Source organism: Manduca sexta, chromosome 7, assembly GCF_014839805.1.
Source record: "Manduca sexta isolate Smith_Timp_Sample1 chromosome 7, JHU_Msex_v1.0, whole genome shotgun sequence".
NCBI classification, from domain to species: domain Eukaryota; kingdom Metazoa; phylum Arthropoda; class Insecta; order Lepidoptera; family Sphingidae; genus Manduca; species Manduca sexta.
The window spans coordinates 10,211,614-10,237,440 of record NC_051121.1 but is presented as its reverse complement, the minus strand read 5'-3'; the positions used below and the strand labels follow the sequence as shown (position 1 = coordinate 10,237,440).

Below are 25,827 nucleotides of genomic sequence, written 5' to 3'. Positions count from 1 at the left end.
ACGTACACAAACATTTATAACAAGATACAAAAAAAAATAAAAAAAATCTAAACACGCATCCTTCCCTAATATTTTGTTTTTAATTCCTATTTTCTTTAAAGTCGATAATGCATCCACAATTCTTCTAGTACAGTCAAGCACACAAGTAACTGAACAAATAAAAAAATTAAAGCAACTATACAAATTACTACATTAATCCTTGATGTCTCATCTTCTCCCAGTGACTGTCCTGAGGCGAGGTTCGTAACCCGTTAGTGGGTAGCCCTCAGCATAGTCACACAATTTCTACAGGTTGCCTTTTTGTTATGTTATAGAAGGCAAACGAGCATACGGTAAGTGATCACCGTCGCCCACGAACATTTGCAATACCAGGGGGCAAAGAGTTGCGTTGCGGGCATTTTAGGTAGGCCACAATTCCGGTGTGTTTGTAAGAGCCAAACCTTGTAAGGCTACCAGTCAGTGGAATACCAAATAACACTTTGTAATTCAAGGTGTTGGATGGTGTTTCTACTGTTTATGGCCCGTCGTATCGCTTACCATCAGGCGAATGGCATGCTCGTCTCGTCATTCAAAACAATAAAAAAGGCTAACAAACGTATGGCATGTAAAAAAATCACAATATTTTTGTCTTTACCTAAAATAAAATATATTTTTTAAGTTCAATATAGTGAAAAAAGAATTGGTAAGGATATAAAAATACAAACACGATTTGAACTTTAGATATATTTAAGCTATTTGCTACTCTACTATAGGATCTTATGAACTCTTTCGAACCTTAATCCCAACTTCAGACTTACCTGGTCCATTATAACTAAATAAACACCTATTAAAGTTAAGAAAGACACAAATGGTTAAAATAGTGATTCGTTATCATTCGCGTTGACCCCAATAGATAAGCAATCTGTTATCATAGATTACGTCAGTACTCATTATAAAACATTTTGCATTAGTTCCCCTACTGATTAGAGTTAATATTCCGACAGGTCAGTTCTGCAAACATATAAAAAATACATAGAAAATAAATAGAAAAAAAATATAAAAAATAAATATAAAATATAAAACTTTACTTTTCAAGTTAATTGCATTTTTAATATTTTTTCGGTCGGACGTCTTTAGTCTGTTGTTTCCGAACCTCGTCTGTTATTCACGCTTCTCTCTTCATCTCGCTCATTCACTTTACATTCCATTCCATGCATCACACTAGCGTTCTATTGCCACATACATAACATCACGCCTTTTTCCTTTTCAAGGTTAGGCAGAGGTGTTATCACACCCATATTTCGCCAAATATGTTAGAAAGAGGTTTTTTGTCATAAGTACTGAACACAAACCTAAGCTCTGGCCTGTTTAAACTTGCCTTTCTTACTGGCTCAGTGAAGAAGGCTTCATATGACCCGATTACTGCCGGCTTCCCTTTCGTAATTTATGTTATATCTCATTATCAAATGATTTGCAAACCACATTGATGCATATTAGTTATACTATTTCTATATTGGTACCCTTTCGAAAAATTTCACCCTTCGCTACTGCTGGGTAATTAATACGCAATTTTTATATCTGCCATCAAATAAAAATGTGCACTGTTTTAACTAAACTTCTTTTTGTTATATATTACGGCTGCCATCGATAATTCGGCGGTGATTTTGCCAATGTCGAGTAATAATAGCAGATCCAAAAAAGAGACTATAAAATCAGATCGCCATTTTGTAATTTTTCTTAACTAAACTCATAAACAAAGAGAATTATAATATATATGGACTTATAAAATTGTCTCAATGACGCGTGCAGTTGAGTGTCACGCAGTTTGTAGTTCAAAGCTCTATATGATGTCACTACTGTTTGGTCGTATCGCTTGCCTTCAAGGGAACGGCATGCTCGTCTCAACATTCTACTTTAATAAAAAATACCTTAAAAATAAATTCACCTGCAGTTAAAATATGCATCGATTGACGTAGATCAATTATCTTCTACGTATGCATCGCCCGCGTCATACACCAGTCCAATTTACCACTTAAATAGCCAGCAATGGCCAACCGTCATGCCTAGTGACGTCACATAATGCGTTGTAACAGCTTGATTGAACTTTATCGATATAGCATCCAGTGGCGAATCGTCCACACAACCCGATTCCTACCGGCTTCTTTTTTGTCTTTATTTACGTTTGTCTTAGTTTTTGATTTTTGTTAAATTGGCCATGATATGTTAACTAGTGTTTTTATTTGCATTGGGTTAGCTTTTAAAAAAAATCACTGTTCGCTACTGATAGCATCATACAAAGGTCTGCGCGTGACTATTTTGCCGTGGCGTTTCTAATTAATTAGAATTTGTAAACTAGTTGTTTCGCGCGTCTTCGCCCGCACCAAAGACCTTTATCGGTATTTATGTCAGACTGCATAACTATCAGTGAAGGGTCCATATAACTCGATTCCTGTCGGCTTGCCTTTGTGTAGACTCTAATTATCTGTTAATTTAGGGATATTAGTACATATATGTTGTTCCGGGTTCCTTTTTGGAAAATTGCGCCTTTCGCTACTGATAACTATACCAGAATAAAAACCAATATAAAAGTTTCCAGTTCGGGATCACCATTTGTACAGTCAGCCGCAAAAGTAGCTAAACCAATTCTAAATTTTAAATTACCTATGTTATATTTCGTTATCAACGATCGTTGTTGACTAAGAACATAAAAGGGCTTACTTTATTTTAGATATAGGAAAAATAATATTTCGATTGTGGGTAATGTGTAGAAACGATTTGATTTTTTTTTTATCGTTCGGCTACTTTTTTGGCTGACTGTACAACCGACTGCGATCAACCCAACATATTCATGACAACTGTCATAATCATTAGTCGATCTACCTGGTCACTATGTCAACAACATGTGCGATGGGATCACTTTGCAATGTTTGTATAGGTCATTTTAATATCAAGCTACAAGGATATTATTTTGAAAACTTATTTCTGAAAACTAATTTCACATAGCGAAGTGTTTGGTCAAGTCTATTACTTATCAAAATTTCTTAAATTGTCATTAATTAAGATATAAGCCTACATTATAAGCGTATATATAACTATTAACTAGGTGTTACTCCCGGCTAACATACTGTAGCCATCCATAGTGCCGTTTGAATGCTTGCGATATCTATTTACAAAATCTGATTTAAAATCCCTTATTTCCCATGGGAGCAAATAACCGGGATAAAAGTAGACTATGTGTTGATCCAGGACATTATATATCTGTGTGCCAAATTTCATCCAAATCTGTTCAACTGTTTCTGCGTTCTTCTAACAAACATCCAAACATTTTCACAAACTTTCGCAAATATCTAGTTTATTATCAATTCGAAGTTTCTCGTGCAGATTCCGGCTCAATTTGATAGCTATTGCAACATCTCCGATTGTCCTCATTCCCACAATTTATTGAATTGGGTCTTTATCAATTATAAATATTATTGCATACCGTATCACCTGATTTGTAAAATAAAATGCCTCGCCATGTTGTGGTAAAATATGTAACCAATTTCTTGTTTTGTTAACGTAAACTTAAAACAAAAAAGGCAAAAATGGCGCCCCCAAAACACTTACTGATTAGGCTATATAACGTCATACGGGGTGAATAGCACTTAAAGCGGTGAAAAAGAACTAAATTTAGATCGGGATGATTTCCAAACAATGTTTTTAAGACCGGCAATGCATTTCCATTAATTTTGAATTGCATATATTTGTGAGTAACTAATTTCTTAACACCGGAAAACTCTCTTATTTCTACGGTTTAAAACAAATCGTTATAATTGTGTAGACTAGCGAGGGGTAACCATCTATCATCTTTCGACACTGTATCTAAGCTCCACTCCGCTTATCATCCATGTGCAGTGGGGATACTTGGTCGGTCCTGTAGAAAAAAGGACACCAATGAATCCTTGATTCGTTTGGAATAAGGTAGTTGACTACTTTTTAAACTGCATTTGTCAAAAATGTATGTCATCCAAATTGTAACAGAAAAACATTTTTCAAAATCCACATAATAATAAATAAGTTATGAAGCTTTGAAATTTTGTGGAAAATATAGTTGTCTAATAGGAATGGCAAACTGTGACGTCATCGAATGTCACCGGTCACAACACTGCGTGCGTGAAAGGGAGACACCGCGAAATTCCCACGCTCCTATTTTTACTCACAACAATATTTAAAATATGAATAACTGCTTTATTTATTAACCAATTTTGATGCTGATTTTACAGGACATCTTATTCGTATTTTTTGTCACATCTAAAAAAATATACTAAATCAAACACAGGAAACTACCCATTACATATGTTTATGGGCGGTAAAGATGATTTAACATCAGGAAATCCATCTGCTTATACGATGTGCAATAAAAATAAGACACCAAGGGCGGTACCACAGATTCAGTTACCGAAAGTAAACCCTACTGATGCGATTTTTACACACGTGGGCCACTATGGCGGGTTTTACACCTTGTGTACGGTGCAAATTAAATGTACCTTGTGAAGGATGGTCGTTATTCCAGCAGATATACAGGGTAATTTTAACATTGCGTTACTAAATTTAACCACATACTTATCTACTTAGAAATAAAACTTTACAATAAGTTACTTGAGCCGTACATGTAAAAAAAAGAATAATTTTCGAACAAAATAAATATTAATAAACTTACCTTTAATTTTACGCTCCCTAATGGCACTACTACTACTCTAAGAGAATTCGTCGCAGCGTCAACATCACACTTTCAGTCGGAAATACACTCACGTACATGCCATATTCGCATTAAACTACAAAATGATCAAAAAATCAGAAAATTAAAACCACTATTTTTGGTGAAAATATTCATTATTAATGGATGATTTTTGCCACAAAATCAACAGTGAAGACGAGTATGTGGTTTCATTTAGTAACGCAGTGTCAAAATGACCCTATATACTCGTATACCACCAGCAAATTATACCAAAACTATCAACATTTAGATCAAATTATATTCAACAGAAGTTTACAATCGTCAACTTATCGAGTCCACCGTCCCAAGTAAATTCATTGTATTCCTAAATCCACGCAGATTGGATAACTAATGTCGGATACGCATCGATCGGGCTCGAATGACGTCACGAGATGACAAAGCCTTGAATGAAACCCATGTTCAGCCCTGTGAATGACTGCGGGCGTTACCTACATTTTAATGTTTCATGGGTAATTTGTTATAAAATAATAAACGGTTTTTGACAAAAACTTTTACTTATCATTTGGTTAATAGTAATGGCTAAGGACCAGGAAAATTACCACTTGGTTAATAGTAGATATTGTGTGGGTTAAGGGCCTTTGCAAGCGCTTTTTAAATGTTATTAGGTGCTTCTAAATCTTCAATACCGCACCGTAAAACGATCCAGTTGAATATTATGAACGTGTGACCGCGGTAAATGCTCTGGGAGTGAGGATATCAACTCACGTCTTCAGTGAGGATTGCCAAATTAACTAATGGTTAACGACATAAAACAGGGCATATTGTTGATTAGTCTCAGTTCGAGTTTTGTAGGAAACCTCTGAATTAATGCTCACATAAAAGGAGCCGTACTGACAATCAACGATGCTTTATAACCCTTTCGGTACGTAACCTTAAACTAAAAAACCTTTTTTCATAATTATCATAATAGGCCTATAATATAGTCCTCTACCAAATATTTCTCGGTAGACCAAAAGTGTTACATTCAGCAATTTGTTACGACCTTTATTAAATCAAATTTTTAACATACTTCAAAATGAGGAAGTTTTACGTTCGACTATATTTTTTTAACAAATTTAAAATTAACTAAGGATATTAACAGCCTAGTTGGAGGTGGAGCTGCCGAGACGAATATCTGCATGTTTAAAACCCAAAGGCAAGCACCTTTGACTTTTCTAAAGTTATGTTTGTATTCTTTGGAAATTTTCGCTTGCATTTAGGGTGAAGGAAAACAACAGGAAACCTGTACAGTTGAGAAATTCTCTATAAGAATTTTGAAGGTATGTGAATCTGTCAATCCGCACTAAGCCCAGCATACCTGAGAAGTTCACCATAATAATTTTGAGGGTGTGTGATCTGCCAATCTGCACTAAGCCAGCTTGATGGACTAAAGCATAATCCCTCTCAGTAGTAAAAGAAGTCTGTGCCCAGCAGTGGGACAATATATACGGGGCTGCAGTGGCGAAAGGTGAGATTTTTCGAAAGGGAACACGACACAATAGATACTAATATGCATAAATGCGGTTTGCAAATCGTTCTAATGATAGTTAGATCCTACAATAATTCTAGATAAAGGGAAGCCGGTAAGAATCTGGTTATATAGACCTTTCGCCACTACGGGGCAAGAAAGAAAGAATTATTTATTGTCGCAGTACATATCCATATTATATATATACATAAAAAAAATAAAGAAGAAAACCACTGAGTAATTAATTTCTATGTCCAAACCGCGACAACTAGGTGGCCATCTCTCAGCATAAGCTGTGTTACGACAAGCAAACACAGCACTGGTTTTCAGTAGCCACCTAATGTACTTACGTACGGACGCCAAATCAACCATAAAAATAATTCATTACAATATAATACCTACAATATAATTCATTACAATATAATAGCGGCGATAGCCTAGTTGGGTGTGGAACGGACTGCCGAGACGAATGTCCGCAGGTTCAAAACCCAAGGGTGTGACTGACCTCTGACTTTTCTAAAAAATCATGTGTGTATTCTTTGTGAATTTATCGTTCGCTTTAACGGTGAAGGAAAACATCGTGAGGAAACCTGCACATCTGAGAAGTTCTCTATAGGAATTTCGAAGGTGTGTGAAGTCTACCAATCCGCACTAGGCCAGCGAGGTGGACTAAGGCCTAAACCCTCTCAGTAGTAGAAGAGGCCCGTGCTCAGCAGTGGGCAAGTATATAATACAGGGCTGATATTATTATTATTATAATATAATACCTGATGCGCGTCTACAGCGGGCAGGGGGTATGATATTATTATAAGGCAGTGGCGAAGCTTCCACACAACCCGATTCCTACCGGCTTCCCATTTAGGTTTGTTTACCTTTGTTTTAGTTTTTATTTTCTGTTAAATTGCCCACGATATACGATTATACAAAAACTGAATTCAAAGAAATTTTAAAACCGCGTAATCTAGTTTCGCGTAAGTCAAGATAGCGTATTTTGAGATGTTATTTTATATCAGGTAATTTCCCAACAGAAAACGATTACTACGGCTATTAATTTTTGTGTTAGATGCCAAAAGACAATTTTGTAGCTCTTTATACCTAAGACATAATGCATGAGTCAAATAACTAGGTCATTTATTTTGCCTCGGGTTACCTTTTCAAAAACTGCACCCTTCGCCACTGTTATAAGGATATCCAAATTCAGTAAAATATCTAAATTACTAGTACTATGCGATGCAACTGTTGTAATTGGGTCACGGCGGTTATTGGGCAGCGAGCCAGCACCAGATGCTACCAACTCACATATAACGAGTAGACTCGGTGGCGTAGTCACAACTGAAGTCTCGGGTTCGATATAAGGTTTTTCTGGTTAATTTTTGAGTGTTAAACCCGGTAATGGCCATATCACTCTAGCACCTACCGTAGCTGGTGGTGTATTATACTTGGCTACCCCTGAAAAGGAAACACGGCGTAGTGATATGTTTATGTTCTCACATGTGTTCAAGTTTAGGTGAAAGTCCTACAGTACCATCACCCTAAGAGTTATCACAGGATGACCATGGAACATGAACTTGCAAGTGGCCTGTATTAGATGCCAGCCGATATTGTAGGACCCTCGCCAACTAGATATCCTAAGATAATGGTGATAAAAGACACTCCCGCGTATTTTTTGCAGACATGGATCTCGATTGAACTTTGAACGAACATGGAAATTATTCGACCTACTCTCAAATGTTGCAGGGTCTGAACCAAACCTAAAACAATCCACATACGGTCCAACAATCTGCTGCTCGATGTTCATAGAACCCACATTCTCTAGTCCCCTAAGAGGGACAAACCATGGCCACCTTTAGCAAGCTCTTTTGCTTACTTATATAAGCACGGTAATATGACTCCAACGTATCTGATGGTATGTGGAGGAGGTCCAAATAGAGAGTGAACTGAGGTGAGATGATTTTCTCTTGTCAGTGGATATAATAATGCAAGTCTGTGTAAAATCGGATTTACACAGGCCGATCCCGGAACGTGAAACACGTGAGCTACTATGGCGGGTTTTACACTTTTTGTACGCTGGTCACTATCCAGATACAAATATTCAACCACCTGCTTGCTATTATCGCTACTACATCGCTAAAAGTAATTGTATTTTTAATTCCCAATGGCAGCATTTCGATACAGCATTCTCACGGTCTAGTTGCCAAACGCGGCCGCTGCATTTGGAACTTTGACAATTTCAATTCTGGACAGCGCGGCGCCGGCGAATACTCGCGAATATTCGTGTTTGATTTTTATCGCTGATTTTAATATGAGATATTTTCTGACCGATATTATACCCTGATTTCTTGTATTGAAGTATCAATATACTATGAGACATACCATTTATTGTCTCTTAGTAACCAACTCAATGCAATATTATAATTGTTACTATTTAAAGATAGTCATGCGGCTTGACTTCAGACAAGCAGTTTGCTCGATTTTTCAATCATATACAAAAACCTGCGTTTTAATCCGTGTAACGCCTTTTTAAGCGATAATTAAGTAAGTGTTATAATATTGATAGAATAATGTAGGCCTGAATTTCTTTTCTACTCCAATTCTAAAGATACCATTCGAGACCTGAATACTATTTTTACAATATCTGTATTGAGATTGTCGGAAACGTGGTTTCATCCGATGATTTCATCACATTACTTTAGCGTTAAAAGCGAATGAAAGACAGTTAACACAGAATACCTACACATTACTCAAAACTCGAACTTCGAAAATGAACCAATGCTTCTCACAACGGGACCTAAGTCAATAAAAGACATCGATATTAAGAAATAGATCTTAAACAGATCACATAACGTACAGTTTTACATAACAGGATTGCATAAACTGTCAGTAGTTCGCATGCAACGCACGTGCCACTACAGAATATGAGAATTTTCCGACGCAGTTCAGTGGAAAATGCAATATTGTATACAGTCATCAACTGAAGTACGGAATCAACTTATTGCTGCAATGTCGGTTTCGGCGGAAGGCTGTTTGTTTTTGTTTGTTTTTGACAGTAGGTATTTTATATCAATGTTAGCAGAATTATCAGCAGTTAACTCTATCATTACAAAGGTAAATTCATCAGTTAATATTATCTAAAATTAATTCAGTAGCCACTGAATTGAGGTGGTATATTACAAAATGGCACTTTAAGTTATTTTGTCCATGTTATAAAATGTTATCGGGTGACAGTCATTTTGAATCACAGACTACACTTTAATCCTAATCCAAAATGTACTAAAAAATATTTATTTTTGATCGTCTCTTGCAATTATAGTCATACCATAATTATACTTATTCACAAGCATCTTAAACTCCAAGATTACAAACTAATTGATACCATTGTAAGTTTCAAAACAAATTTTTACGTCATAAAAGCTTTCCCTTCAGAGCTTAAATTTAAAACCCAATGCCAACTGCGGGGGAGGCGTACAAAGCACTCTTTATGTATTTTTATGTTGACGTTACTTTGAAGATAATGCCTGTCCGCGCTTATTCCTCTTCATTTTATTATGCAAGATTTCTTGGATATTCGTTTTAGACCGGGCTATGTTAGGATATGAGTTTATGTTGTGGGCGTATACAGGGCCATTTTGACTTTGCGTTATAAAATTAAAACATATACTTATCTACTTGAAAATAACACTTAACAATTAGTTACTCTAACTATTTGTGTAAAAAAAAATATTTTTTCGAACAAAATAAATATTAATAAAAAGTAACTTTAATTTTACACGCAAATGCCACTATTACTTCTTAAAGAGAATTTTTCGTAGCGGCAATAACCATACTTTCAGTCAGTTTATTCGCACTAAACTGGAAAAGGATCAAAATGAAATTAGAATTTTTGGTGAAAATATTCGTTATTCATGGATGGATCAAAAGAAATATCGATCGGCAAATGTGAAGCCATGCCTTATTGGGAGAAAACTGCATAAAAACATACATTTCTCGACCTGGATTATAATCAAAAAATTCTCAGACAAGCACTTCACAGTTTAAAAATATATTATTTCTATCATCACATTATTTTGTTTTTCGCACCGCAAGTTGACTTCACTGCACTTGACGTTAAGTGAAGCCCAAGGAAATGTCGCTAAGTTAACATGATGTAGTCATGCTATAATGCATAAACTTAACGTTCTGTTTTTTGTAAAGCGAGGGCTGAGGCTAATCTTGTCAACCTCTAACTGGATTCAGCCCGCGCTGCTTTCGTTATGTTCTTGGAATATTTGTAGACCAACAATTTCTATGATCAAAATATGCCTTATGGTACGGCAAAGGAACGACTTCTTATCTTCTATTCTTATTATAATCTTAATCTTCTATCCGATCACGAGAGTTAACCAATCAAAATAACTCATTAAATATGTCAAAAATACTTTGTTCTCATTAGTCTACTTCCACGATGGATTGAAACTATTAATATCCTTTATCGAAACCGACGGTTAAGTTATATAGACACACTGAAGACATTGTCCACAGCATTATAGATCTGTATTTTTCAATGGCGAGGAGTGCAATTTTATGATAGGGAACCCGACATAATAAATACCTAGGTACTATACATGAATGCGGTGTGCAAATCATTCTAGTGATAATTAGGTTTTATACAATTACGAAAGTGAAGCCGGCAGGAATTTATATAGAACCTTCACCACTGGTATTTTTAGACATAGTTTCAAATAGTCCTTAGAAAGGCGTGAGGTGTCCCTTAATTTTCCTGTTTTTACGGCAACTGCATGGTGACCCCATTGTATCTGATAGAAAGCGGAATGGGGTCCAGTGGGAGTTTCGGGATAAAAGATGATTATCGCTCGACAATTGACAATTATGCCGGCCTATTTCAAACCATTTTGCAAATGGATCTCTCAGTTAACTAGGACATTGCAAAAAACCAAAATCCTTACTACATTTTATAGAATATGCTAGACAAACGTGAAAATGTGTGGACCCCAAATTTGAGTTGGATTAGAATTACTATCGACTCAAAATTATTGTATTAGGGTTCTGTGATCCCTCATCTTCATTCTAACAAACTGTTTTAGAATGTATTGATGAGGCATAACATTCTGATAATAATAAACAAACTTTAAAATTAGTTATTAGTTATATAAGTAGATACATTAATTTATATTGTTAACTATTTTTCTTATTTTTATGTTTAATTTTTTTTAACATAGCGCATGTTGTTGTTGTCTGTTATTGGAATTGCAATTAGTCCAGATTTTTTTTTTGTATTTAATATTGTCAATTCTGTTGGTAATCCTTAATAAATAAAATAAAAAATAAATAATTGCTATAAAATCCTTATTCTAACCACGTTATACACCACATTGGTGAACCTCAGCCCGCGTGCCGCAATACAGACTAAAGTTCGGGGCTGACGTCACACCATTGATTTCCCATCGTGGAACCATCTCTGATATAACCTCTAATCAATAGGACCTTTGGATTCGTGAGAACCTTTGGTATTTTATTCTTTTGTGTATTATGTTTTTAACATTTGTAATACTGTGAATAGTTTGAACCATATTTTTGGTATATAAAAACGATTTTTAATTATTAATAAAACAGTATTAAGGTATACAGCAATAACATTAGCTTCTAACGGCTGCGTTCACTCGGAAAAAATGACCTAACGTACACTGTTTCAAGTAAAAAGTTACACAAAAATACGTCATATTTGTGCGAAATTTCATCCAAATCCATGCAGCAGTTGTGTTTAATTTTAAAATGTAGTATAATTTAAGAATATTTAATATAAACATTAACCCTTCCCCCACATACTCCCAGGAAAATGATTCAACCTTCGCCCAAGGTTCAACACTAAATATACAATATGTTTAATAGTATTTAACTTTTTATTCCAGAAATCAGATTAAACAAATGCAATATACACGTCATATATATTTAGACGACGCGTACTCTTATCAGCAATCTTTTAACCATTCAAAAGTTCAATTGCGCAATTCTTACACGTGTCCATTGAGCACTGAAGCACATGACGTCACGATACCCCGATATGGACCGTCTTTCGTACATTACATTAAAGACATTCCCCCTTATTGTTGTATCTCAATATTAGCCAATCACAACGGCCCAATCTACGCACTGCGAAGGCTGCCGTGCCGTACAGCACTGAGAAACAGACTGGTTATCACAGCTTTTCTCCGTCCTTAGATAAAAAAAAATTTGATTGCTTGGTTGCAATACATTTCTGGAAACTTTGAATTCGGTGAACTGTTTAATAGGTGACTGTACGTACCAGCATTATTTGTTATTTAAAAAAAAAATTAGGAGCACTGACATACCCAATGAAATCCAATGCAAATTGTATAAAAATTAATAATGCGCCAAGTTTGGTTGGCTAAACGGTAACGTCACGACGGCTGAATGGATTTGCGATAAAAATAGTCCAGTCTATTATAGTAAAACATAGATTGTTTATTCCATTGCATTCTACATCTATTTGAAGCACACAGTTGCATATAGTGCCATCCTAATAATGTCTATTATTTCTGCTGAAGAGTTTGTTTTAACGCGCTAATGTTAAGAACTACTGAACCGATTTTCTTTTTAATAGGAAACTACATTACTCTTAAGTGCTATAAGAATTTTTTATTCCATGAAAATATAAAGTGAGACTTTTATCCCGGAAAAACCTTTTTCGCGTAGATGGAGCCGCGAGCAAAAGCACGAGTGAAGACGGAAATTTGTGAACATATTTAGACGATCATTATACTGGGTTATTTTGACATTGCGTTAATAAATGAAACCACATTCTCGACTTTACCTTTGCTAATGTTGTGTCAAAATCATCAATGAATAACAAATACTTTCATTAAATTCCAGTTTTACTATTCTGATTTTTATCATTTTGCAGTTTAAATTTCGCACACAGATAGAACACGATACGCTCTAGAATCAATTATAATTTATGCCTTTTAAACGTGTTGGAGACTGTAACCTTCGTCGTGACTTATTATTTTTTATATGTTCTATTTTTAGAACTAATTGTATTTTGTTTGCCATAGTTACTTCCCTTTTAGTCCGAAATAAACACTCGTGTCAATAACATCTTTTTACTAACTTTATTTAATTACTAAGAACATATACCATATTTACAACACGTTATCAGCACGAACGCTTTGTTCTTATTTTTTTTCACGTTATTTAGTAAAATAAAGTTGTATATATTTTTTGTGTGACTAGGAAATAGTAATAGTCTGAAAATGTCACATGAATCTGGAGATGTTTCGAGTGTGAAAAATTCCCTGCGTCGATCACATCTTTTCCATTTCCTTGTTTGAGGATAAAAGATGGATATCCGACTTGGAAGTTCAAGATGCGAAATTACCTTATCCATGAGGATTTATGGGAAACAATTAGTGGATACCGAGATGGAGACACAACCCCTGCCTCTACAAAGGTACGCAAAGACGCAAAGGCATTAGCAAAGATATGCTTATCAGTAGAAGGTGCAGCGATAACCCATATAAGATGTGCGAAAACTGCATCTGAGGCATGGACTTGTTTGCAAAAGCCTTTGAAGATAAGGGAATAGGACGAAGATTATTTTTGGAGCGTAGACTGTACAGGTTGAGTCTATCAGAGTTCAAAAATATTGAACTATATATTAACGCAGTTATGTCAACCGCACAGGATCTTGCGGATATTGATGTAGTCATAGAGGACAAGTCTATTGCTGCAATACTTTTGGGAGGTCTAACTCCAAGGTATGAACCTCTCATTATGGCTTTAGAAAATTGCAATGTAGACGTGACTACAGAGTTGGTGAAAACAAAACTGCTTAATGAAATGTCCAAAGATGTGGCTACATCATTAGACTCTGTCTTTCATGCGAAGAAGAAGCCTAAGTCAATGAAGAAGAATATAGTTTGTTATGAGTGCAAGACACCTGGACATAAGAGACCAGACTGTCCACAGAGAAACAAGAAGGAGAAAGGCAATGCGGTAAATACCAATGATACGATATTTACAAGTCTTAATACTTCTGGAAACCCAAGAAAGGACATAATTTATGTAGATTCAGGTTGTACTAGACACATGACTTCTAGACGGGACTGGTTTCAGAATATCTCGATACAAAATCAAGGTACTGTTACTGTCGCAAATGGAGAACAGATTAAGTGCTGCGGAATTGGAAATATTTCAATAAACACGCCCGAGAACGTGGTCAACAATATTAGTGATGTTGCTTATATACCAGATTTGAAAGCTAGTTTGTTATCTGTATATAAAACTGTTGAAAAGGGTTTTATTTGTGTTTTTGATAAAATGGATGTAACTTTTATAAATCTGATACTTTTAATTTTACAGGTGAATCTGTTGCTCATGCCTCGCCCTGTGGTGGACTGTACGTTTTAGATGGTACTGTAAATGTTTCCGAGAATGTGGCGGATAATTTTTTGACACAAGATGTGCACTCTGGTTGTCAGGATAGTTATCAAATATGGCATAAGAGGTTAGGACATTTGTGTCGTATAGGCATGAACCAACTGAAAAATCACAAGGTAGGTATAAAGTATACAGGAGTAGATAAAACTAGTTGTATCGCTTGCGTGGAAGGTAAACAAGCAAGAAAACCTTTCAAAAGGTTAGCGTTTAATAGGGCTACTTCCCTTTGGAACTGATCCATATGGATTTGATGGGACCGGTGTCTACAACTTCTTTTCAAGGAAATAGATATATGTTGACAATAGTAGACGATTATACGCGAAAAGTGTTTGCTTATTTTATTTCTTCTAAAACAGAAGTCAAAGATATATTTTGTGTGTTTCAATGTTTTGTTGAAAATCAGTTAGATAAAACAATTAAAGCAATTAGGACTGATGGAGGTAAGGAGTTCGTGAATAAAGAGTTTGTTGATTATCTTGCTTCAAAAGGTATTGAACATCAAACAACGACGCCTTATAGTCCTCAGCAAGTTGGAGTAGCGGAACGCACCCATCGTTCGGTTACAGAAAAGGCAAGAACGTTGCTAGCTGAAAGTTCACTACCGAAAGCATTCTGGGAAGATGCATTCCAAGTTGCCATTTACCTTAAGAATAGGTCTCCTCATCGAGCCTTAGGTGGACAAATTCCTTATGACAAATGGTATGGACGAAAAGGTGATCTTAGCCATCTAAAAGTATTTGGTTGTAGAGCTCTAGTCCATATACCTTCGTGTCACAGGAAGAAATTAGATGTCAAGGCACAGGAAGCAATTTTCGTCGGTTATTCTGAAAATCCAGGCACTTATATTTTTAGGGACCCTGCTAACCCACGAAAAGTTATTATATCCAGAGATGCAACCTTTTTTGAAAATTGCTTTACAGCGCTAAAGCAGAAGCAATCTGAGTCTGTCGCACAGTCAGAATCTATATTGTTATTTGATGAGCAAAAAGAGATTGAGTCTGAGTTTGATCATGACTGTCAATTCTATGACTGTGATGAGAGTATCAGCCCGGCGGCTGAAGCAACTTTACCAGTAAATCTAGAAAGTGCAAAAGAGTCAGTGACTCTGGAAGAGCGAGAGTCTCTCAGTGACTTAAGGATGCCTAGTGTGGAAGAAGTGACAGCGAATTTGGAACAGGAATCGCACCCTGAGCGCAGATACCCTTCCAGAGACAGAAAAACAACAAATTTTTATAAAGCTTACAATACGTCAATGGTAGATTCTAATGAACCTACGACATATTACGAAGCTACTCATGCCGATGATGCTGATAAGTGGCACCATAATATGGCTGGTGAGTATAGTTCTTTAATGAAACTCCATACATGGAATTTAGTAGATAAGCCTAAAAAAGGTTATGCCATGTAAATGGATTTACAAAATTAAACTACCAAACTCTATGGTAAAGAACTTATGATATTGGGAATTTTGTTGATGACATAATAATCTTCTTTAAATCTAATTTGACATTTGACACTGTCAAGAATTTGAATTTTTGAGAAGATTTGTCGAGATATTTTTCATTAAAAGATTTCTGAATTATATTCTTTCTATATTAGAAAAGTTTAATATGAAGGAGTGTAAGACCGTGGATACTCCATTAGTTTAAAATAATATGGCAAGAAGAACGGATGGTCAAGTCATAAGAATGAAGAACCATTTAAAGGGTTTTTTGTGACGCAGATTGGGCAAACTGTCCAATCGACAGAAGGTCATACACCGGTTATGTTTACAAGTTAAGTGGAGGTCCAGTATCATGGGAATCCAAGAAGCAACCTACTGTTGCGTTAAGTTCGGCCGAGTCAGAATATATGGCATTAGCGTCTGCCACGAAGGAAGCGTGTTACTTACGTCGGTTTATATACGAGATAACAGGTATACTTTGTTCAGTTAACTTAGCTTCTGACAGCCAAAGTGCCATTAATCTTGTTCGAAATCCTGTACACCACAGCAGGACGAAGCATATAGATACTAGGTTTCACTTTATTAGGGAAAAGGTATCTAATAATATTGTTAAGTTAGAATATATAAAAAGTAACGATATGCCTGCTGATGTACTAACGAAGGCCCTCGGACCTCTAGCACACAAACGATGTGTAGTTAACTTAGGTTTAGAAACTTAATTATTTTATTTGTTTTGTTTCTGTCACAACTGCGATTAAGGGCGGCTGTTGGAGATTGTAACCTTCGTCGTGACTTATTATTTTTTATATGTTCTATTTTTAGAACTAATTGTATTTTGTTTGCCATAGTTACTTCCCTTTTAGTCCGAAATAAACACTCGTGTCAATAACATCTTTTTACTAACTTTATTTAATTACTAAGAACATATACCATATTTACAACAAAACGAACCTCCAAAAACTTCATCATCACAATAGGCCTCCTCCAATAAGCGTCTTTTTAAACCAAATCTTCGGCCTGTCGCACTCAGTGCTTTCCAACGAGATTTATAATAAAGAAAACCGACATTAATAAAATCAGTCAAAATAAACGTCCGACAAAGTAACATGGAAAATCAGCCCCAAGTCAAACGTGAGTGAGTATAATTCACCTTGACTGCACCCGTCCCCAAAGGCTTGCGGTGATCAAATCCGACATCTCATCTGTCCGGTTGGACACGGCCTAGTTTTTGTTCCGGCACGTGTAAACTGTTCTTATTCCCGTCGATCGGTGGATATAAACATGATAAACACTTACTTAGATTCACAATGAATTCTATTTTACAATTATATAAATAGATAAGGTATTGAGATATACTATATCTGAATTAATGATAGGTTATCTTGTGTTTGGAATAAAAACACTCCCCAAATGTCTTGAAATAAAAAGTCCAAAGTATTGATTAAATGTATAGATCTTTGCGACAATGAGTTTACTCTTTGGTGTGCAGACATTAACTAAAGCATTAGTTTTCAAAGTGCGAGGCGAGCCCCCTTAGAGAGGCATGACAATATCTAAAGGGGGGCGTAGGCCTACGCGATGAGCCCGATTTTGACAATTACTGTCCTCAAATTATTACGTACATTTTTTGTTGGAGTAAACGTAAATACCAGTGCCCTATACACAACTCACCGGTCAGCGTATGTACATCACTAGTTAAGTCACCTCTCTCTATGTCTCTTGTCTCTGACTGATGTAACGTTTAAAATCTCTTTGAATTTATTTTAAGTAAAAAACATTTAAAGTTTCATTAAATGCTTTATTAATAACAACAGGTTACGGACCCAGCACGCTTCCAATGCACCATTCTGTTGTAATTCTTACTGCAATGTACCGTATGTCGTTTTCTATACCCTTAACAAGATTTACAAAAAATTGTCATGTTCGGGTTAGTAATTAAGGTGTGAAAGCGTAACAAAAATAGCTCTATTTATAATATTAGTCAGTTAGATTCTTTATGAGCTCCCTGGCTCTCTTCCTTTCATCGAAGCGAAGTGGGCGTGGGCATTTAGGCAGTAGCAAGACCTGGAAAATATACTTTGGAACCCCCTGAACTGTAGCCATTAATTACACTTATGATATAAGTATACAATGGTTTTGCCACACGCGGATACAAATATGTATTTTATTATATACTAGCGACCCGCCCCGGCTTCGTACGGGTTCAATATTTCTCCACTATTTAATGGATGTTATTATACATATAAACCTTCCTCTTGAATCACTCTATCTATTAAAAAAAACCGCATCTAAATCCGTTGCGTAGATTTAAAGATTTAAGCATACATAGATAGGGACAGAGAAAGCGACTTTGTTTTATACTATGTAGTGATATTTACACTCAGAAATATGTTCTTCAGTAATAAAAGCTGGAGTTAATTTAGCTCCAGCAAAAATACAAAATGTTTCGTATAAATAACAATGGCGACGAGGAATCGACCTCAATATTACCAAGTATCTCTTGCATAAACTTAACCACACGTTCCTGGGACGGCTCCAAACTCGAGTGATTTACATTACTGCAAACTACTATGAACTAAAATGCAACTTACCTATTACAATAATAATTTTTATTTCTATACTAATATGTAAAGCAGAAGAGTATGAACGCGTTAACTCAGGAATAATTAAACCGATTTTGAAATTTCCACTAATAGGAAGTTACATGACTTTTCAGTGCTTTAGGTTTTTTATCCCGAAAACGTTTTCACGCGACTAAATCCGCGGACTAAAGTTATATTATATAAAACGTGAATACATCTGTTTCTAGAAACTCTCTGAGCTTCAGAACTCCGTTTCGCAATTGCGTTTTCAATTCTTATAGAATTTGCAATCGCGAATGTTTAATAAATTTCGCGTTAAAAAAATAATACTTACCCGCGCGACACGTTTCGTTTCCCAATAATTAAGTCGGAATTTTAAAAGTTTTAATAGAGTTGTTATTAGTAAAATTAATTATGTTGGCACAAATCTTAAGTATTTAAGTAAGAATATATAACATCTGTATACAGTGAACTGGGCAATTTAATTTAAAGCGTATAGAGTTGCGAACAAAATCTATTTTCTTATAAAACACCACCCCGGTAAAGCTAACTTATAAAAATTTAATTTGTAAAATAAAATAAGGAGCAGGACGAACGGCTTTACATGATTTCCGAAAAACATGGAAAACCCAATCCCAATTATTTCTGACCCGACCCGGAATTCGAACCCAGGCGCTCAGCGCGGTAGTCGTATACATAAGCCTACGCATTAGAACTACGGACAGGCAGTCGTTGGCGAGAAGTTATTATCACTAACTACCACCCAATACACTGTCATAGTTGGGGCACTGGTGACAAATTATGCTGGCCTATTCAAATCAAGATATAACAAAGCCCACTCCTGAATAGAACGCGTGATGCCATGTTTATCCGATTGTTTGAATACTGAAGCGACTTTTTTACAATAAACATTATATTAGCAAAATAATTACAGAATACCATTTCAGACATTATTTTGACAACATCCAACCAGAGAGAATAATAGAATAATCGCCGCATGACATATCTTCTCTGCCAGCCTGACCACGCAGCCGAATACTTCCGGAAACGCCCGATGTCATCGACTAGGATAGCGGCGCGTAACAAGTAATATCACTGACTAACTGACTAATCACAAATATTTCACCAACCAACCGACCAGTACGACTGTCCCCAACCAACTACCTCAGTCTGTCAATCGCTGAGTGTTTGTTTCTACTGGTGGTAGGTCGCTCATATGTGAGAGTCCGCCTGGGTAAGTACCACCGCAATGTCTATTTCTGCTAAGCAGCTGTGTGTATTCACTGTTGTGTTCCGGTTTGAAGAACATTGTAGCCAGTGTAACTAATGGACATAATGAGACCTAGCACGGCATGTCTCAATGGCGTGTGCAGTGGAATACCAAACAATACTTTGTAATTCAAAGTGTTGGATAGTGTTTCTACTATCTATGGGCGGTCGTATCGCTAACGATCAGGCGATCAAGCTCGTCTCGTCATTCAAAGCAATAAAAAAAGTCTTTTCATAGCAATCAGTGTAACAAATACCCCAATCAATATTTTTTTCCCAACACGATATACACAGGCTCCAGATATTCCAGTACACAAAGCCCTCCTGAACAGGAAAGGAGTAATGCCATGTTTATCTGCAGCGGTTGCAGAGTTGAACGAACGAGCCCCGCGCGCGCATTGCGACACCACTCAACTCCAGCACTCCGACACTCTCCACGCTTTGTCTTCTGTTTGAGCCTTGAATTTCATTAAAACCTGAGTAGTAGGCATGTACTGTGATTACAAAGGAACATTTTACTTACCTGTACACGTTGTGTTGAAGTAATTATTTTACTACTGAATAAGACTAGATTGTTATATGACCGAAACTGTTCACCCATAAAGAGACCACAATAATTTCGAATAATAAATTACTATCTATCAATCGCATTGCACTACTCATCTTGAGACATTTGCTGATGGTAGGATATATTTTATATCCGCCCGGATAGCAACCACCGTACACAAGCTGTTGAAACTCATATTAGTAACAAATATTATTATTATTTGCCTCTGTACTAACATATAAATTTGCATGCTGTGGTCTCCTATAATTGAAAAGGCAAATACATATTTAATTGTACAAATACTACGACATTGAATTTGTTATATGCCGTGTATCCTTTGTTGGAGGTCCTTAAAGAAATAAATAAACTCGCCATAATGGCCCATGTAAGTGTGTCGCGTTCTGGGATCAACCTGTGTATGTCTATTGAAACAGGCCGGTATAATTGTGTCGACTGTCGAGGGGTAATCATCTCTTGTCAATTCATTCTATTCGACCCCACTCCACTTACCATCAGGTGCAGCGGGGTCACTTTGGCGTGTTCATAAAAAAAGACATTATCATTTTCTGTCACAGTCTCTTATTTTCGTTAAATAATTTGAATGGCATCCAAAATATTGATTAGGTCAATGACTACAGACAGTCTAACGTGGCTAGATAATGTTTATCCCTGAATGTAGGTAAACAAACATCTAACCGTTTTTGTGTGTGTGTGTTTTTTTATTGCTTTGAATATTATTTTAGCCATTATTAGAAAGAAATAAAGTCTAAGAATTTCCAAATTATGGGTAAATATCAAAATAAATAGGATTTAGGTACACTATACTATGTACACTCGCTTCTACCTAGTCTATTTAGGTTTTACAAAGTAGGTGATTAGAAAGTTTTTTTTATTGCTTTGAATGACGAGACGATCTTGCCGTTCGCCTGATGGTAAGCGATACGACCGCCCATAAACAGTAGAAACACCATCCAACACCATGAATTACAAACTATTGTTTGGTATGCCAAAACGCTCGCCATCTTGAGACATGAGATGTTAAGTCTTATTATGTCCAGTTACAATGGCTACAATGTCCTTCAAACCGAAACACAACGGTAACTACACACTGCTGCTTGGTGGCAGATATAGACAGATAATACATACACAGACATAGACAGGATAATTTCATGTTATCATAACCTAGCAATGGATTTAGTAGAAAAGAACAATATGTTTACTTCGTTTGTCCTTTAAGCATGTATTGGTCGCTGTTTATTTCTGTTCCATATTACGTGCTAGCCAATTTAGAACCACGAAGTTTTCGCAGAGCCATTAGCGTTATTTAGGAATGAAAGCAATGAAATATCAACCATCACATGTGTTTCACACTGTCCTCAGCTTAAATATTTATGTATTAAGGGTAATATCCTAGTAATATTATAAATGCGAAAGTTTGTGAGGATGGATGTATGGATGTATGTATGTATGTTTGTTCCTCTTTCACAAAAAAACAACGAACGAATTTGAATGAAACTTTACAGTAAAATTGGTTACACATCAGAATAACACATAGGCTACAATTTATAATGATTTGGTGTAATTTGGTCATAATATAACGATACATATCAAGTAAGTCGAAAAAAATTTATCCCGGAACACTCCTTCACGCGGGCGAAGCCGCGAGCATAAGCGAGTAGAAAAATAAAAGGAAGATTGCTCGTATATTGTAAATTATTATAACGTCATCTAATCAATGTTCTAGAAAATTCTTTACAATGAGATTTATCTCCCTAATAATGAACCTCAGCTGTCGAGAGACTTACTCCACTATATTGTGGCTGTAATAAAATAATAGGACATCGCCTGCATGGTCTAGTAGTGTACTTATAACCGTGGAGTTCTGAGTTGAAGTCCCAGGATAAATTTTACGACACACAAATTGTAAAAAAAATAAACACGCAATTATAAAAAGCGCTTATGATAGAATAAAAACGAAAACAGAAAAATCTTTAAATATAGAATTTTATGCTTGATAATACACTTGCCTATTAAAACATAGTGTTGCTTGACAGTTTAGCACTTACTATTTCACGTACCCTGACTTATAATCCTTCTCAGCGTCTCAAATAAAATGAAAACATTACGACTCTATACTCCTATAAGGATAAGCCGCCATTCAATTCAACCCTCTACTGTTAATAAAAAATCAAAACAAATTCAGATTGCATGCGATTAACCCTAAAACGGAAAAAACAATAAATCTGGCATTACAGGCAGGGTGCAGTGCGGGCCGCAACTAGGTCGAGCGTACATCAACCCGCTGGCATCCTGCGCCCGACTAATGCACAAGATTTACGGATTTTGAAGTTTTCTTTGTCATTTCCTTGGTCTTCACGTTCGTCTATCAGTTTCCATTATTTATTTATTAATTTTAGAAAGATTTACAGACAAATTACATCAGTAGAGGTTAAACACAAGATATCGTCCTGCGCTAATTTGAAATCTTCGCCAGTCAATATATATTTATACTCTACACTTATGAAAAGCATTATGATTAAGATAGCAACTTCATCTTACCATAGTTGATATAACATCGAAAACATTTGCACGTACCAACTACATTAAACTATATAGTTAGTTATAGACCGAACATCACAGCCAAATTTTTGCCCCAAAAATTGTTACCAATTGGTAATTAGTCGCAGTCTTATTTAAATTTCCGTATGACAAGATGACACAGCGTCTTTCGATATTAATACAAAAATAATATGTACAGAAAATATTTTAATGTTCGAATTAAAAACGTGCAAAGCAATATGAAATATTTTACATTGGTGTTTTGCTATGACACGCTAAATTGAGTAACCATCACATAAGCTCAAAACTTTTGTAAGACAATCTTCCCAATATACGCTCTATATAATCTTAGAACTCTTTGGCACGTACCGACATTATCAGCTATCTTTTCCAAATTCTAAAAATGGATCCGCTCTCAATATAATGTAATCAAACGTCACAATAAATACATTTTGACACATTCGAAACGAAATAAAAAGCTGGTGTCAATCGAATTTTGAGTCGATACTCGCTTTGAATGCAAATCGAATGAACGAATGAAAACGATATCAATCGATACAGTAATAGCTTGTGATGTAGAATTCATGAAAGCGTCTGCCGCCGTCACATTATTTATTGTTATGGCAACTTTAGTCCTATTGTTAGAAGCCTTGAGAAAATTATGTAAATTAATGAAATTTAAAAATAAACATTTAACTGATATTAAGTAGGTCATATACAATTTAAAGTTAAAAAAAAAATATTTCATTTGGATTGCAAATAATTTATAATAATATCAATAAATAATTACCACGTACACAATGTTGCACTTATGATAGGTTAAAACAAATTACAAACATTTAAATTCCAAAAGGCCAGCATATTGCGTTGACTGCCGAGGGTCCGACTATCGCTCGTGAGTCGAAATTTTATTGGACCCTCCTCCTCTTACTATGTTGTACCTAGCACAAAAAAAAAATCAATATACCCTATATGTTGTACTTAGCACAAAAAAAAATCAATATACCCTATATGTTGTACTTAGCACAAAAAAAATAATCAATATACCTATATATTGTACTTAGCACAAAAAAAAATCAACATACCCTATATATTGTTCCTAGCACAATAAATGAAACAGAGCGCACTACGCCAAATCCGTTCAGAACCATTATATTCACGGAGTTTAAAACCAAATCAATAAACGGTTTTTGAGAGCATAATCCAATAGAAATGATGTCGCATGCACTCAAATAGTGATCGGGCATATGGCGCCTCACGTTGTAATCTCGGATTTAGCACACAAAGTGGATTTTGATATTTTTAGCGACGCTGTGCGATATTTTTGTGTGACGGCATCTGATGATAATTTAATGACTATGGAGAATAATGGATACGTATCTGCCTGGATAGCGACCTCCGTACATAAGGTGTTAAACCCGCTTTGATGGGTGTGTCGCGTTCCGGGATCAGGCTTGTATACCGGTTTTTAACAGGCCGGCATAAATGTGTCGACTGGCGAGGAGCATTTTTTTTCAAATCCCGCATAAGATTATGGACATGAGACGTATTTACTAACAAATACTCAGGGATCACTCGTCAGATTTATTGTTCATCAATGAATACTAAATGTGCGTAAGAGACAATTAGAAAATCCTAATTATGAATCAATGTAACTTTTGAGAATAAACTAACTCTTAATTTTTTTGACATTGTATTCTTAGTTCTTTTTTTTCAAATATCTGTTCAGCAACGATAGCAGATAAGGCTATTTTTTACTTTTAATAATTTTATTTTTCATAAAAAACTAAAAAACTAGTAGCGTATCTAAAGCCTTTGCTAATGATGCGTTAAAGAGCAAGCAAAACGTTTTATAACCCGACCGCCTTATTAACAAAAACCTACTTCTATCTAATTGTATGTTAAAAAGAACTTTTATTTTTTATAAATAAATTTTGTGCCAGTAATAAAACTTTTTCTTTTTGACAGGTTCGTTAGATCAACCGTTTATCTGTCAAAATTCGAACAGCAATTCGAATAAAGCATTAACTAAGGATTAGATCGACAAAACGCACAAACGTGTTTATTTTGTTGCTGAAATGCGTTCGACCGATACCGCCAAATTTGTCATTTTGTTAAGACTTGACAAAGTTAAGAAAAACTTGGTTATTTTTGAGATTGTGACGTCGTACAAAACACCGTTATAACAAAATCATCAATTTATGATTCATTATCCAATAAAAGAAGCGTACTTGAAATTCTAAAATTAAAATCTATGTTTTATAATATAACTGGAACCAAAAAACTGTCCTACAAAATTGTTTTAAAAATAGTCTTGCATTATTATTGTATGTTCATACAAATGTACACCTTAATACATTCATATTTCATGTAAATCTACATTAGTCTTGAATTATAATTTGTATTCTCATACAAATATACATCCTAATACATTTCATGTAAATCAGAATTTTTGAAGCACAATATGAACAACATTACAGGAGCACGGCGTCCCTATACCCAATCAATATAGTATTAAAGTACATCGGTGCATAACAGTGAGCAGCCACTGCCCCAGGGAATGGGGTGAAGGTCCGCCGGCGACCTGGATTCGTCCCAGATGCGTTGCCATGGTTACCGGGACGCGCCACCCCTCCCCGCGCGGCGTTCGATTGCTTTATAAACGTGTTATGGTTGTTAAATTAGTACTTTGCGGAACTATGATTTTTCCTTCCTTAGGGGTTGGTGCATCCTTTGCAATTTAATAAGTGTTTCTAAAATGGTACACAC

The 25,827-nt window shown here is 35.7% G+C and overlaps 1 protein-coding gene across 1 annotated transcript in view; it reads right to left on the bottom strand.

The window, feature by feature from the left end:
* The window catches only part of LOC119188597, a 43,748-nt gene extending 18,079 nt beyond the window's left edge, over positions 1-25,669 (bottom strand). The window contains 1 exon segment of the mRNA XM_037436320.1: positions 25,582-25,669. Coding sequence (XP_037292217.1) covers positions 25,582-25,669 — 88 coding nt within the window.
* Between the last annotated feature and the right edge of the window lie 158 nt (positions 25,670-25,827).